The following is a 12718-nucleotide window of genomic DNA, read 5'->3' on the forward strand; positions in this document are numbered from 1 at the left end:
CCCCGCAGACACTGGACGATGGGACCGCCCAGCCCTGAACTGCAGCCTGCAAACTGGATGGGGACAAGCCTTTCCCTCCCAATGAGCTCCTCTTGGGTGTTTTGGTTAAAGTAACAAAACGTGATCTGATACAGTGACCATGTACTGATGGACTTCCTATTCGTGCTTGGTCAGTCTTAAACCCCTCCTAGTTTTAAATTTCTTTTCATTTTCAGTAAACTCAAGTTTGACTGCTGGAGGAGAAATCGGGAGAGCACACAACCAGTAGCTTCACCTGCTGTACTGGAACAGCGCAGGGAACTGTCAGCCTCACAGCGAGAGCAAAAGCAACACCGAACTCTTTATTAATGCAAAAACAGGACAGAAACAACAGAATTAACAATGAGGACTGTACAGCTCCTTCTCCGTCCAAGCCACTGGCGAAATGGCTGTCCCGCCTCCCCGAGCTGGCTACGGGGACACAGCTCAGAGTCTCTCTGACAAAGAGATGGCCACGCTGCAGCCGGCTTGGATGATGCTCTTCAGGACGGTGTACGCCGGGGCCTGCGGCACAGCAAGAGATGAAAGAAAGGCATCACGTGCTTGTCTTGTACTCGGACGACCCAGGGCTAGTGGGGCAGGGCTTGGGGTTCTCTGGGTAACAGACTCGAGAAACACTTTAATTTGGGGGCAGATACAGCTGTGCCAGGGCCTAGTTGTGTGCCAGGGAAAGGGAGAGAGGCCTCTGCTCCGGCCCAAACCCTGGAATCAGCTGGTGTCTCACAGCGGAGGAGAAAGGTGCCCTGGGCCCAGAGGATACACGGCCCTCCCGGGAGCAGTGGGGCTGCCTGTCTGTCACAGCGACCTGGCCCCTTTCTTCCCGCGGGCTGCCATGTTAAGGTTTACTTTCCTGGGACCAGAAACCTTTGCCCTTAACCTGCAAGCACAAGGAAAGGCAGGCCCTACCCGCTCTGCGTCGTGCTCAAGGCCGAGGTCGTGGTGCTCAAGCTCTTCGTCCCGGAACTTCCGTATCACCTGGTCAAACAGAAGGCAGGCGGCGCAGCTCGCACCCGACTCACCTGCTCATCGGTCTCACGGAGAGGCCGAGGCCCCAGGTTAGCCCAAGACAGCCGCAGGCAAACGCTGCCTGCTAAGGGCTGCTCACACAGGCTCCACTGCAACCACTCGGTTCTGCCCTGGTGGTGGGGAGGGAGGCAGCCTAGACACGCAAACAAGTGGGTGTGGCTGTTAAATCTTGATTTATAGAGACAGGTGGTCCGATGCAGGCCAGTTTGCCAACCTCTGATCTGTTAAAAGACTAAAGAGGGCCCAGTGCTGTGGCGTAGCAGGTTAAGCTGCCGCCTGAGACAATGGCATCCATATGAGCACAGGTTCAAGTCCCAGCTGCTCCTCTTCCAATCCAGCTCTCTGCTAATAGGCCTGGGCAAAGCAGCAGAAGATGGCTCAAGTGCTTGGGCCCCTGCACCCACGTGGGAGACCCAGAAGAAGCTCCTGACTCCTGGCTTCAGCCTAGTCCAGCCCTGGCCGTGGCAGCTATCTGGGGAGTAAACCAGGAGACAGAAGCTCATCTGTGTCTCTCTCCCCTCTCTGTAACTCCTTCAAATAAATAAATCTTAAAAAAAAAAAAAAAAAAAAAAGACTAAAGAGCAGGGCATTTAGCCAGCAGTTAGAACCTCAGTTAAGATTCCATCTTTTTTTTTTTTTTTTTAAAGATTTATTTATTTGAAAGTCAGAGTTACAGAAAGAAGGAGAGGCAGAGAGAGAGAGGGAGAGACAAGAGAGGTCTTTTATCTGATGGTTCACTCCCCAATTAGCTGCAACAGCTGGAGCTGCGCCAATCCGAAGCCAGAAGCCAGGAGCTTCTTCCTGGTCTCTCATGTGGGTGCAGGGGCCCAAGGACTTGGGCCATCTTCCACTGCTTTCCCAGGCCACAGCAGAGAGCTGGATCGGAAGTGGAGCACTTGGGTCTCGAACCGGCGTCCATATGGGATGCCGGCGCTTCAGGCCAGGGTGTTAACCCGCTGCGCCACAGCGCCGGCCCCAGGATTCCATCTTAAATAAATCCCATGCTTGGCTCCTGCTCCTGCCTCCAGCTTCCTGCCAGTGCAGCTCCTGGGAGGCAGCAGTGAGGGCTCAAGTAACGGGGCTCCTGACACCCACCCGGGAGACCTGGCTGGAGTTCCTGGCTCCCAGCTTTGGCCCCTGCCCAGCCGTGGTCACTGTGAGCATTTGGCAGGGAACCAGGGGACAGGAACTCACTCTGTCCCCGTGTTTCTTTCAAATAAGTAAGTAAACAGTTCCCTTATTTGCTGTGAAAAATCATCTGTGGCTATCCATTCATTCACGTAAGGGCGTCGCACTCACAGCATTGTACCAGTGATATGGAGTGCAGGGGTGGACACAGGCAGGCCTCGGGGCAGGCGACAGTGGCTCGAGTCCTGGCTCCACGCTCGCTGTGTGACCAGGGCAGACAGCTTTCCTTCTCTGTGCCTCCATGTGCTCCGGGGCGCTGCCCCAGACCCCCACGCCCTTCCCGAGGACCATCAAGTACCTGCAGCAGCTCCCCGTATTTCGCAGGGTCCTCCTCCACCAGCGTCCTGATCTGGTTGTTGTAGTGGTGAGCTATGGATTCCTCCACCGCCACCGTGCAGGCCATGGCGCCCTCCTTCCCCAGCAGGGCGGTTCCGGCCCCTGAAACAGCCACAGCCAGAGCGGTCAGGGATGGGGCGGCCACCGCGGGAAAGGGAGCCGGTCTGAGGCCGGGCTGCTCGCCCTCGGGGCCGCTGACATCTGGGGCTGCACGGATCTTTGCTGAGGAGGCTGTGCTGGGCACCGCAGGACATCCTACAGCGTCCCCGACCTCTGCCCCTCACTGTCAGCAGCACCTCTGAGAGGATCTGTGGATACTGCCACGTGTCCTCTGGGGGACAGACTCGCCCCAGGCTTAGCCCCACTGCTCGAGGACCCCAGGGTAACGCCACACAGTGAGAGAGCTCTTCTCTGCACAGCGCCCGTCCTACCTCCTGACTGTGGCCAAGAGACGGGCTGCGTTCGGGGGTGACTTGGACCTGCCACACCATGCGTTCGTTTCCCTTTTTTAGAGTGTGCAGCTCTGGCTACTGCTGAATTATGCCAGCTCTGTTGCACTGATTTTTTTTTATTGTACTTTCTGTGTATGAAAGGATTGACTTTTAGATTACATCTTAAATAAAAAAAAAAAAAAAAAAAAAAAAAAAACCTCAGTCAATTTACCTTTGGGAGGACACTAAGTAAAATTTAAAAACATTGTCAGAGGACCCGGCAGGAACTGCAGATGTGGTACTGGCAGATTGAGTCACCCTGCGCCCCTAAGCTCACCCAGGCTCTGCTGGACACACGCATACGTACCCAGCGCAAACCCCACCACATTCCAAAAGGGCAGCAGGACTGTCGGCCGCACCCTGAACGCAACCATCAGCTCGTTAAACTTTTTCAAATGGTCCTTTTCTTGATCCCACATTTTCTGTAAAGGGACACAGAGACAGAGACTTGTGAGCATCTCATGGAGGTCTCCTGCCACACCGCAAGGACACCCCAAGGCCCGTCGTGTGGCAGACAGGAAGCAAAAGGCAAATGGAGAAAATGATAGCTGCTATTAAAAAAAAAAAAATGGGCAGAGGACCATAGACCCGGGGGCGGCGGGGGGGCGGGGGGAGACAGAGAGATCTTCTGTCCACTGGTTCACTCCCCAAACACCCTCAACAGCTAGGTCTGGCCCAAGCTGAAGTCAGGAGCCAGGGACTCTATCTGGGTTTCTAGGTTTCCCACGTGGCTGGCAGGGGCCCGGGCACCTGGGCATCTTCTGCTGCCTTCCCAGGCTCATTAGCAGGAAACTGGATCAGAAGTGGAGCAGCCGGGACTTGAACCAGCGGACTGATAAGGTCTGTCAGCGTTGCAAGCAGCAGTTTAAAATGCCGCGTCACAGTGCTGGCGCCGAGACTGCTGTCTTTCCCCTCCCCATCAAAGCGCCCATGAAGACACGTGGGCGCCTGGTGCTTGGGACGCCCACATCCCGTAAGAGAGTGCCTGGGTTCAAGTCTCTGTCTGCTCTCCCTGCATTTCAAATAATTTTAAAAAACCACACACATGAAGTAAAGCACAAGACTAACAGGAATCCCTGAGACTGAGAAGGGAGCATCAACAAACCAAGAGAGTCTATTGTCTCAATGCCAGACAGGAACGCCACCGGCCAGGACTCCAGCCAAAGTCCCTCAGGCCTACCAGGTGCCCATTAAATGACCAGGAGAAATGAGACGCTTAACCTGGTTCAACATTGGGAGGCAGAGTATCACTAGCTGCTGCGTACTTTCTCTCCAGCATGTTATCGCTTACACAGAAGGAAAAGGGGAGAGCGACAGCAACAGCTAACACCTAGACAGCACTTCCTAAATGCCAGGAGCTGACCACAGCTCATCCAGTCCACACAGCAGCTACAGTCACCCCTACACAGATGCACAGAGTGAGGCAGAGAGGATAAGCCACTCGCTCAAGGACTCGGGCAGGCAAGCTAATTTGCACGAATGTGTCTGCACCCACCCGAACCCAATGAGACAGGTATTAGGCAATATGGAAACGAAGGCCCGCAGAGGCCCTGTGACCTCAAAGTCACACAGGCAAGAGGAGGGAGAGAGCAGGATGTGAGCCCAGGTGCCTGTGACCACGAAGTGGGCCACTGCCCGCGGGTACACAGCCTGTCCTCTGGCACTCCACCGGGCAGGACCACAAGCTCTCAGCACACTGTGCTTCCATCTAATGAAGTGATTCTCAACCCTTGTTTCATTATAGCCTGCCCTGCCCTGCCATTTTAGTACCACTGATACACTGTGCACCTGCTTCTCTACCGTAAGCCTTCTGTGTTTACACTGAAACACAACACGCTTTTTGTTCCCCCTCTCTCCCCAAAACCAATTCCTGCTCTTTCAAAGACATCTTCCCTTGGGAGCACACGGCCTCCCGTGATTGGTTCCTTGAAGGCCCTCAGATGCACCTGCTGAGAGAGCCAAAGCGGCACCCACCTGAATGACTGGCCCGACGCTTGTCCGACCCAGCACGGCCATCTGCCCCGCGTAGATGCGGTTCGCTCCGTACTCCCCGGCATGATCCACTCGGATTATTCGATCCACAGCCGCCCGACTGATACCGTCTAAGGTCGTTCCTGAACTGCGAAATCTCACCCCGATTCTTCTCCCACAAGCTGCAAGGCAAGCGTTTACCACTCTCAGTGAAGGCGAGGGGTTTCCTTTCAGAGGTAGGAGAACGGGGCGCCGGAGAACGAGCCCCTAAAAGAGCTCGCACGGCGGGGCCAGGTGGGGCCCTCGGTATATTCTGTTCACACCGCAGCGTGCAAACATCCAACTTTTACCAAAACACCCACATTTCGGCTGCACATTGGGCCTCTGCAGATCTGGAAACGCCGCCCCAGGCAGTGAATGTGGCGGATGCTTCTGGACAGGTGAGGCTCTCCCTCCAGCTGCCCACCCGTCCTGGCCACTCTCCCCAACCCAGGCTGCACAGCCTTCAGAAAGAGGACCTCTGGGAAGGGGCCCCCACATTGATTTTTTAAAAGATTTATTTATTTTACTTGAAAGTCAGAGTTACACAGAGAAAGAAGGAGAGGCAGAGAGAGAGAGAGGTGTCTTCCATCCACTGGTTCACTCCCCAACTGGCCACAACAGCCGGAGCTGGGCCAATCCAAAGCCAGGAGCTTCTTCCAGGTCTCCCACGTGGGTGCAGGGGCCCAAGGACCTGGGCCTTCTTGTACTGCTTTCCCAGGCCACAGCAGAGAGCTGGATTGGAAGTGGAGCAGCTGGGTCTCGAACTGGCGCCTATATGGGATGTCGGCACTGCAGGTAGTGGCTTTATCCACTACGCCACAGCACCAGCTCCACCCCCAGCCCCGCCACTGATATTTTTAAAAAGCTCTCTGCACTGGTCTCCTCTGCAGCCGCAGCTGAGAACCACAACTCTGAATCCTTGTAAAACGCCCACACCTGTAGGCGCTCCTGCCATCACGCCAAGGCTTCACCTCATCAGTGTCCGAAATCCATTCAGCTGCACTCTGCTTGTCCCTCAAATCCAAGTTCCTTGGGAAAGATTAAATTTCATCTTAAAAAAACAAAAACAAAAACTCCAAATCATAATGTTCTGAGCCTTCTATTAGGATACCACAAAAGGCCCCTTGACCAGAGCAGTGTATCGTATGCTTCGGTGTGTAAGGTGTATGCCTTCCACTTTGCAGATGGAAAACCGAGACCAGGAAGTCACCTGGGTTCAGGGCTCCTGGGCTGGGGCTTCCGTGTCTCTTCCGGGTACTTCTCTTCACTCAGGCTAACTTCCACTGCCAGAAGTGTGGGGAAAATGCACTTGGGGGACATGTTTGGTTATTTCATTACAAAAGAGTGAGTGTTTTGGTGAAAAGATGATGGCCTGGATTAAGCCACTCTTGGGACACCCACAGCTCATACCAGAGTTCAAGTCCTGGCTGCTCTGCTTCTGATGCAGTTTCCTGCTGGTGCACCCTGGGAGGCAGCACTGATGGCTCCAGTGCTTGGCCTCTGTCACCCCAGGTGCAGTCCGGGCTCCTGGCCTGCTGCCAGCATTCGGGGAGCGAACCAGGAGATGGAAGATCTTTCAGTCTCTTTCAAGTAGATAAAAGTAAATAATTTTGTTTTTTTAAGATGGTGGGGGTGGTCTTGGTGGGATTTGGAGTGGTTCCACGGTTTAAACCAAGGAGTGTCGCAGGGGGCTCTGCATGCTCACTCGTGCCCCAGCTTTGAGCCACACACACTGGGCTGTTCCCCAGCCCTGTGCTACTCTTGCAGATTCGGGCACTTACTAAATGACCCTGCTGGAGTGCCGGTGGGGGTGTTCCAGTATCACATTTGCCACTTGTCTTTGCAAGGTGTCCTTCTACAGTATGGGATGGGCCACAGAGAGGGCAGGGGCCAGCAGTCAGAAATACATGTCCCGTCTGTAACATCAACCTAGGACAAGCAAAATCGCCATTTCTTACGTACAAAATTGACAATTATCAGAATGTTTCCTTTTTTTTTCTTTTGTTTTTAAATAGCATGATTTAATTTAGTTACTGCTTAATTCTGAATTCTCAGAATGTTTCCTTTTTAAGGGTAAATATATGGAGGGGAAAACCCCACCTCTTTCTGAGTTCTCATAAAAGGAGATGCAGGAGGTAACAAAACTGTATAAATAAAAACGAACGAGTCTTCTTGTTAGGCACACTGGCTCCACAGGACATCAAAATTCTCACACAGTGGTCCTACAAGGTCTGCCTGCCTCGTCACGCACTTTAAAATAAAACTGAGGTCCTGCTAGGAGCTCAGATGTGTCATTTCCTATCTGTGTTTTCCCAAAGTCTGGCCCAATACCAACGGTGGTAACTAGGAGACGTGAAGCGGTATATGGACATGCACTAGATAATACCCACGGTAGGCATGAGCCTAGTGGTTGAGACGTTGGCATCCAGTGTTGGATTCCCGGAGTTCAATACCCAGCTCTGGCTCGACGCCAGCTTCCTGCCAATGCAGACCCTGGGAGGCAGCAGTGTTGGCCCAAGTGGCTGGGTTGGCTCGACATCCTGCCCCATCGTTGTGGGCATCTGGGCAGTGAACCAGAAGAAGGGAGCTGTCTGCCTCTCAAATAAAAATAGAAAATACCCTCATGGTAAGATTTAGTTTCCTTTAAATTATCTTCCAATCGTTTTTTTTTTTTTAATTTGACACATAAAAATAGTACATATTTATGGGGTGGCTTCCAACCTTTGATTTCATCAAGGAGAATGTCCGGAGCACCTTCCCAGTGGTTGCTAATTTTGTTTGTTTATTTATTTATTATTTTTGAGTCCACGCCTGGTATTTAACACAAGGCACCCGGGAAGGGCACAATTCTGTTGCTTCTTGTTTGTCGTGCATTTTTATCATCACGCCTGCACTTGGGTTAGACAATAATGGCCTTCCATTCTGCGTGCGGATTTTGTTCCTACGGACTTAATTTGAACACGGGACATAGTTCCAGGGGAGGCTCGCGTTAGGTACAGGAGGACCCTGTGTAAAAGGCTCGAAGGACCGCGCAGGGGAGTTCACCTTGAGAAACCGACCCCGCGACAGCTCTCAGGCCGGCGGCCTCGCCAGAACACACAGGTGGCCCCCGCGGGTCAGACGCGGGACCCGAGAACCGGCATTTCTAAGCAGCTCGGAGCCGGAGCCGAGGCTGGCGCGGTCTTGCTATGACGCAGCCCAGCAAAGCCCCGAGCGAAGAGGACTCCGGCGACACCCTGGGGACAACGGACTTTCGGTGTCGGCCTCTGTTCCTCAGCCCGCAACGCCAACCACACCTTCAGCGACGCCCCGGCGTCAGAGCGCAGTCGCGTCACTCTCCAACCCTTCAAATGTTACTCGCTTCCCGCCACCGTCGCGGCGTACGACGGGTACCAGCCGCGTCTGACGTCACGCGGTCGGTCGCACATCTGTGACGTCCCCCACCGCGACCTCTCCGACCTAAAAGTCGAGCCCGGGCTCGCAGACCCAATGTGGGACTACGACCGCACATCCCCCATCTTTTTACCTGAGAGGGGCCGCTGGTTACTCGCGCGCAGCCGCCACAAGGATCGAGCCGCAGCCGCCCCGGCGCAAGTCATCGCGGGGACAGCAAAGCTGCCTCTCCGCTGAGCGAAGCGGACCAATCGTGCTTTTGGCGCAGATTGATGACGCATGGCATACGTAGGGAAGGAGTTTCCTTGGCACCGGCGGAAACGCCCTTAGGCCCTTGCTTCCATTCTATTGGTTGGGAACTGCAAATGCAAAGAGTGAATTGGATACGATCCCTATCAATCAAGCAGGATATGGCTGGTAAAGGAGCCCTGCGTTGCCATGGACGTGAGAAAGCTAAATTGCTCTGTCCAGGATTCCCACGGGGTGGAGATTTCCCCCTTAAGTTCCTGGGAAAGAAGACCATCAGGAAATTATTTATGGAAACAGATTTTTATCTATTTATATCCTGACTGATCTTTAAAATAGTAGAAACCACAGGCTATTTTGTAGATTCCCAGAGAACACGTTATTTTCTGTGTCTGGTTCGCTGTATTGCTGCCAATTGTCATTTACGAAAGGAGAGGGGGAGACTGAGCAACACGTATCCTGCTTTTTAAAGTGGTGCTTATGTCTTATTTCCGAAAATAACTTAATGCAGTCTGTTAATCAAGATTCGCTGATATCGCGACAGTCTACCATAAGCATTATTTTAGCCAGGAAAAACACTTAAGAAAGGTAGGGCATTCTTGTATTTTATTGGATGGTCCTGTTGCTCTCCTTAAAGAATGAAATAACGTAACTGTAAAACTTATTTTGCTACTTCACTGTACACTTTATTCATGATTTTTAAAAATCCGTATGCCTTCGTATGTAGTTACATGTCAAAAATTGTCATTTAGCTTTATGGCTTACTTAAAATATACAAGTAAGGAGAACACTTTTCCGTAACAATAACGAATTCTTTTTTTAGGAAATGTTATGAATTTAAAGACAGTTCCAAGATGTTTAATAGACTTCCCAGCAATGGTAATTTCCAAAGTGCATGGACAGACCACACTTTTCAACGTGCATATCCCATCAACGTGGCTGTCCCTGGAATTCTGTCCAGAGAAATAATTTTTCAGGTGAGTCACGTATGCAGACAAGGGCAGAAAAAACTCTCGAATGCCCATCTCTGAGTTCTACCACATTCCACACTGGCAGTGTCACGGAGTTGGGACCAGGATAAGGACACTTCCACTTTCTACTCCAGGTTACCATAAAACAGCTTTTGACACACTGCTACTGTGAAGTCACTGAATTAAACTTCCTCCTTGTTTTTATATTGCTCTACGGTATTCAAATGAACACAGTGCAATAATTTTAAATTATGAAGCGAACTAATAAATGGTGAGAGATTGATGTGCCATTCTCATATAGTCACTGAAAGTGTAAATAAAAAGCCTTATAATGTTACAGACCTTTGCCATAATCCCTCATCTAAATCTCTATTCCTAAGGAGAAAAGAATGTTGATGGTTTATGGATGTCTCCTTGATTACTGGGAAAATTCTGGAAATAAAATGTTCAGCAGAGTGTTAAAAATTATGGTCCATCTGTATGATGCTATTTTATGTAGCTACTGAAATATAAAGAACTTCTGCTAACACGAGAAGACATTTTTATTCAGTGAAAAGCAAGTGAGAATACCCAGTTCTTTCCTTCTTCCTTCCCTCCATACTTTCCATCACGCCAAGATTGACAGGTACTAGGGTTTGGGAACAGTTTGAGTTCCCTCCAAAGCTTCAGGAGTTGAGATTCAGCCCCCATTGAGACACTTAAAGACAGGAACGCATTCCAACCCTGGAGTTAGATGGAGGTGGGGCCCTTGGAAAGTCAGTGAGATTCAGATGAGGACGTGAGGGGGAGCCCCGTGACTGACCCGAGCAGCTTTGCGAGAAGCGGTAGAGACGGACAGAAATGCACGCATGCCTCCTGGTTCTCGCCACGCGATGATGCTGTGTCCATCAGGACTCTGCCCGCAAGCAGCCCCTCACCACCTGGACTTCATACCTCCACAACTGTGAGTCAAAAAGCTGCCTGCCTCAGGTATTCTGTTGCAGGAATGAAAAATGGGCTGATACGCAGTGGATGTCCACACAGAGTGCTTATGAGCAACTGGAATGTTTAAAGATTTATTTGACAGTCAGAGAGAGAGAGAAAGAATCTTCCATCCACTGGTTTCACTCTCCAAATGGCCACAAAGAGCAAGGCTGGGCCAGGCCAAAGCCAGGAGCCAGGAACTCCTTCTTGCTCTCCTGTGCGGCAGGGGCACAAGCACTTGGGCCATCCTCTGCTGCTTTCCCAGGCACAGAAGCAGGCAGCGGGATCAGATTCAGCCCCCATATGGGATGCTGGCGCCACAGGAGGCAGCTTAACCTGCTGAACTACGCCAGCTCCAGGAGTGATTAGAATTTTTTTCTCTAGTAAACATAATTTTATAACGAGAAAGCAAAATTTCAAAAGTAAAAGCATACTATCCTCTAATTCAATCCTCACACATGAAACAAAACGTCTAGTATTTTTTCATTTTAAAGATAAAAGGAGAGGCCGGCACTGTGGTGCTGTAGGTTAAGCCACTGTTGTCAATGCAGACATCCCATGTCAGACAACGGGTTCTGAGCCCTGGCTGCTCTGTTTCTGATGCAGCTCCCAGCTAATGCACCTGGGAAAGCAGCAGCAGGTGGCCCAGTTACCTGGACCCCTATCACCAGCATGGGAGCCAGGATGAAACTCCTGGCACCTGGCTTTGGCCTGGCCCAGACCTGGCTGTTGTGGCTATTTGGGGAGTGAACCAGCAGATGGAAGATCTCTCTGGCTCTGCCTTTCATTTCAATCAATCTTTTTTTTTTTTTTTTTTAAAGGGAGCTTTATCTCAGAGAGGTGAAAACACTTGTATAAAATCACACAATTAAACAAGTAAATTCCAGTTGTACCCCCATGCACTGGAAATGAAATGTACCAAATGGAACTTACTAGTATGCACATACATACATAGAAGATAAGCTCAGAGATTCTCAGCTGGTGACTGCATTAAACACGTTTTTCTTTCCCTGATTCCAGAAAAAGGCAAAGAGCAATCGACAGGTTTCCATGATCGACAGAGTGTTGACAAGAAGCCTCCATGAATTCAAATAGACACGACCACATTTGAAAATCTTAAGACATTGTTTAATTGGTAGTTTCAGTACATGTTAGAGCTGCACTTTAAAAATTACAAAGACATCACCTGAAGTTATTATTAAAGTTATCAAAATATACAAAAACATTCATGTAAGACACATGCAAGTTAGCAGCACTGACCTAAAATGTCATTCATTAGCATATTTCAACAGCAATATATTTTCACTGTGCCCATCACACACACACACACACACACACACACGACTGTTCACGCAAGCACACTGAAGGCACGAACATTATACAGATAAAGGCATGGGGCAGGAATGCCAACAATTAGAACCTGTTTCTTAAGTGAGAACAGAATCGACTTTGGGCTACTCAAAATTTCAGCAGAGCAGTTACTAGATTTAGAAATTCATGCACCCGAACAAGACAGGAAAAGCCTGACAAGCATCAGTCTCACAGGCCCAAAACTATCCCAGGGTGATACTATTGTTGAGGACAAGCAAGGGAAAGGGTTGTGGCGAACAGACGAGAATACAGACATGTGGAAGTGACGCCAGCTCGCTCCGCTCCCCTGAGCAAGGGGCTCATCGTTTTCGAGTAAAGGGGCAGGGTGGTTGGGATGGGAATCGAAATCAGCAGCGGGAGTATTTGAAGACCTGTACCCGGGGCGGCGTGGTGGTGTAACGGGTGCAGCCGCCACCTGCGACCCCAGCGTCACCTCTGAGCACCGACTGCTCCAACTCCTGGCTGACACAGCTGGGAAGGCAGCGCAAGAGGACTCGGAGGCTTGGGCCCCTGCTGCCCACAAAGCACTAACTTGGGTTTCTGTTAAAAGGTTCAGAGCTATCAATTTCAGGAACATTATGATGAGGTATTTATTGCTTATGGATTTTTTTTTCCATGACAGAAATCTTAAGAGACACTGTGCATGTTTTCTATTAGGAAGGCACGTGCATTTAAACTTTT

The 12718-nt window shown here is 50.7% G+C and overlaps 1 protein-coding gene and 1 long non-coding RNA gene across 3 annotated transcripts; one reads left to right on the forward strand and one right to left on the reverse strand.

Moving 5' to 3' along the window:
* Nucleotides 1-320: 320 nt before the first annotated feature.
* On the reverse strand, nt 321-8778 carry COQ7 (coenzyme Q7, hydroxylase). 2 transcript variants are annotated; one of them, XR_011384695.1, is made up of 6 exons: nt 8620-8778; nt 5055-5233; nt 3388-3502; nt 1962-2691; nt 946-1459; nt 321-543 (listed from the first exon to the last, which is right to left on the reverse strand). XR_011384695.1 is itself a non-coding variant. In XM_002711772.5 (6 exons), the coding sequence occupies exons 1-6, from the start codon at nt 8765-8767 to the stop codon at nt 466-468; spliced, it is 729 nt and encodes a 242-aa protein (XP_002711818.3). In that variant the 5' UTR covers nt 8768-8778; the 3' UTR covers nt 321-465. The 2 variants fall into 2 exon arrangements, 1 of the variants encoding a protein (XP_002711818.3); XM_002711772.5 differs by having other exon boundaries at nt 946-1014; nt 2552-2691.
* A 405-nt stretch (nt 8779-9183) lies between these two features.
* Nucleotides 9184-9709, forward strand: LOC103348562 (uncharacterized). The gene is made up of 2 exons (XR_007920119.2): nt 9184-9320; nt 9556-9709. It is a non-coding gene; the product is annotated as an uncharacterized lncRNA (long non-coding RNA).
* The last annotated feature ends 3009 nt before the right edge of the window (nt 9710-12718 follow it).

This window comes from Oryctolagus cuniculus, chromosome 19, assembly GCF_964237555.1.
Source record: "Oryctolagus cuniculus chromosome 19, mOryCun1.1, whole genome shotgun sequence".
NCBI classification, from domain to species: domain Eukaryota; kingdom Metazoa; phylum Chordata; class Mammalia; order Lagomorpha; family Leporidae; genus Oryctolagus; species Oryctolagus cuniculus.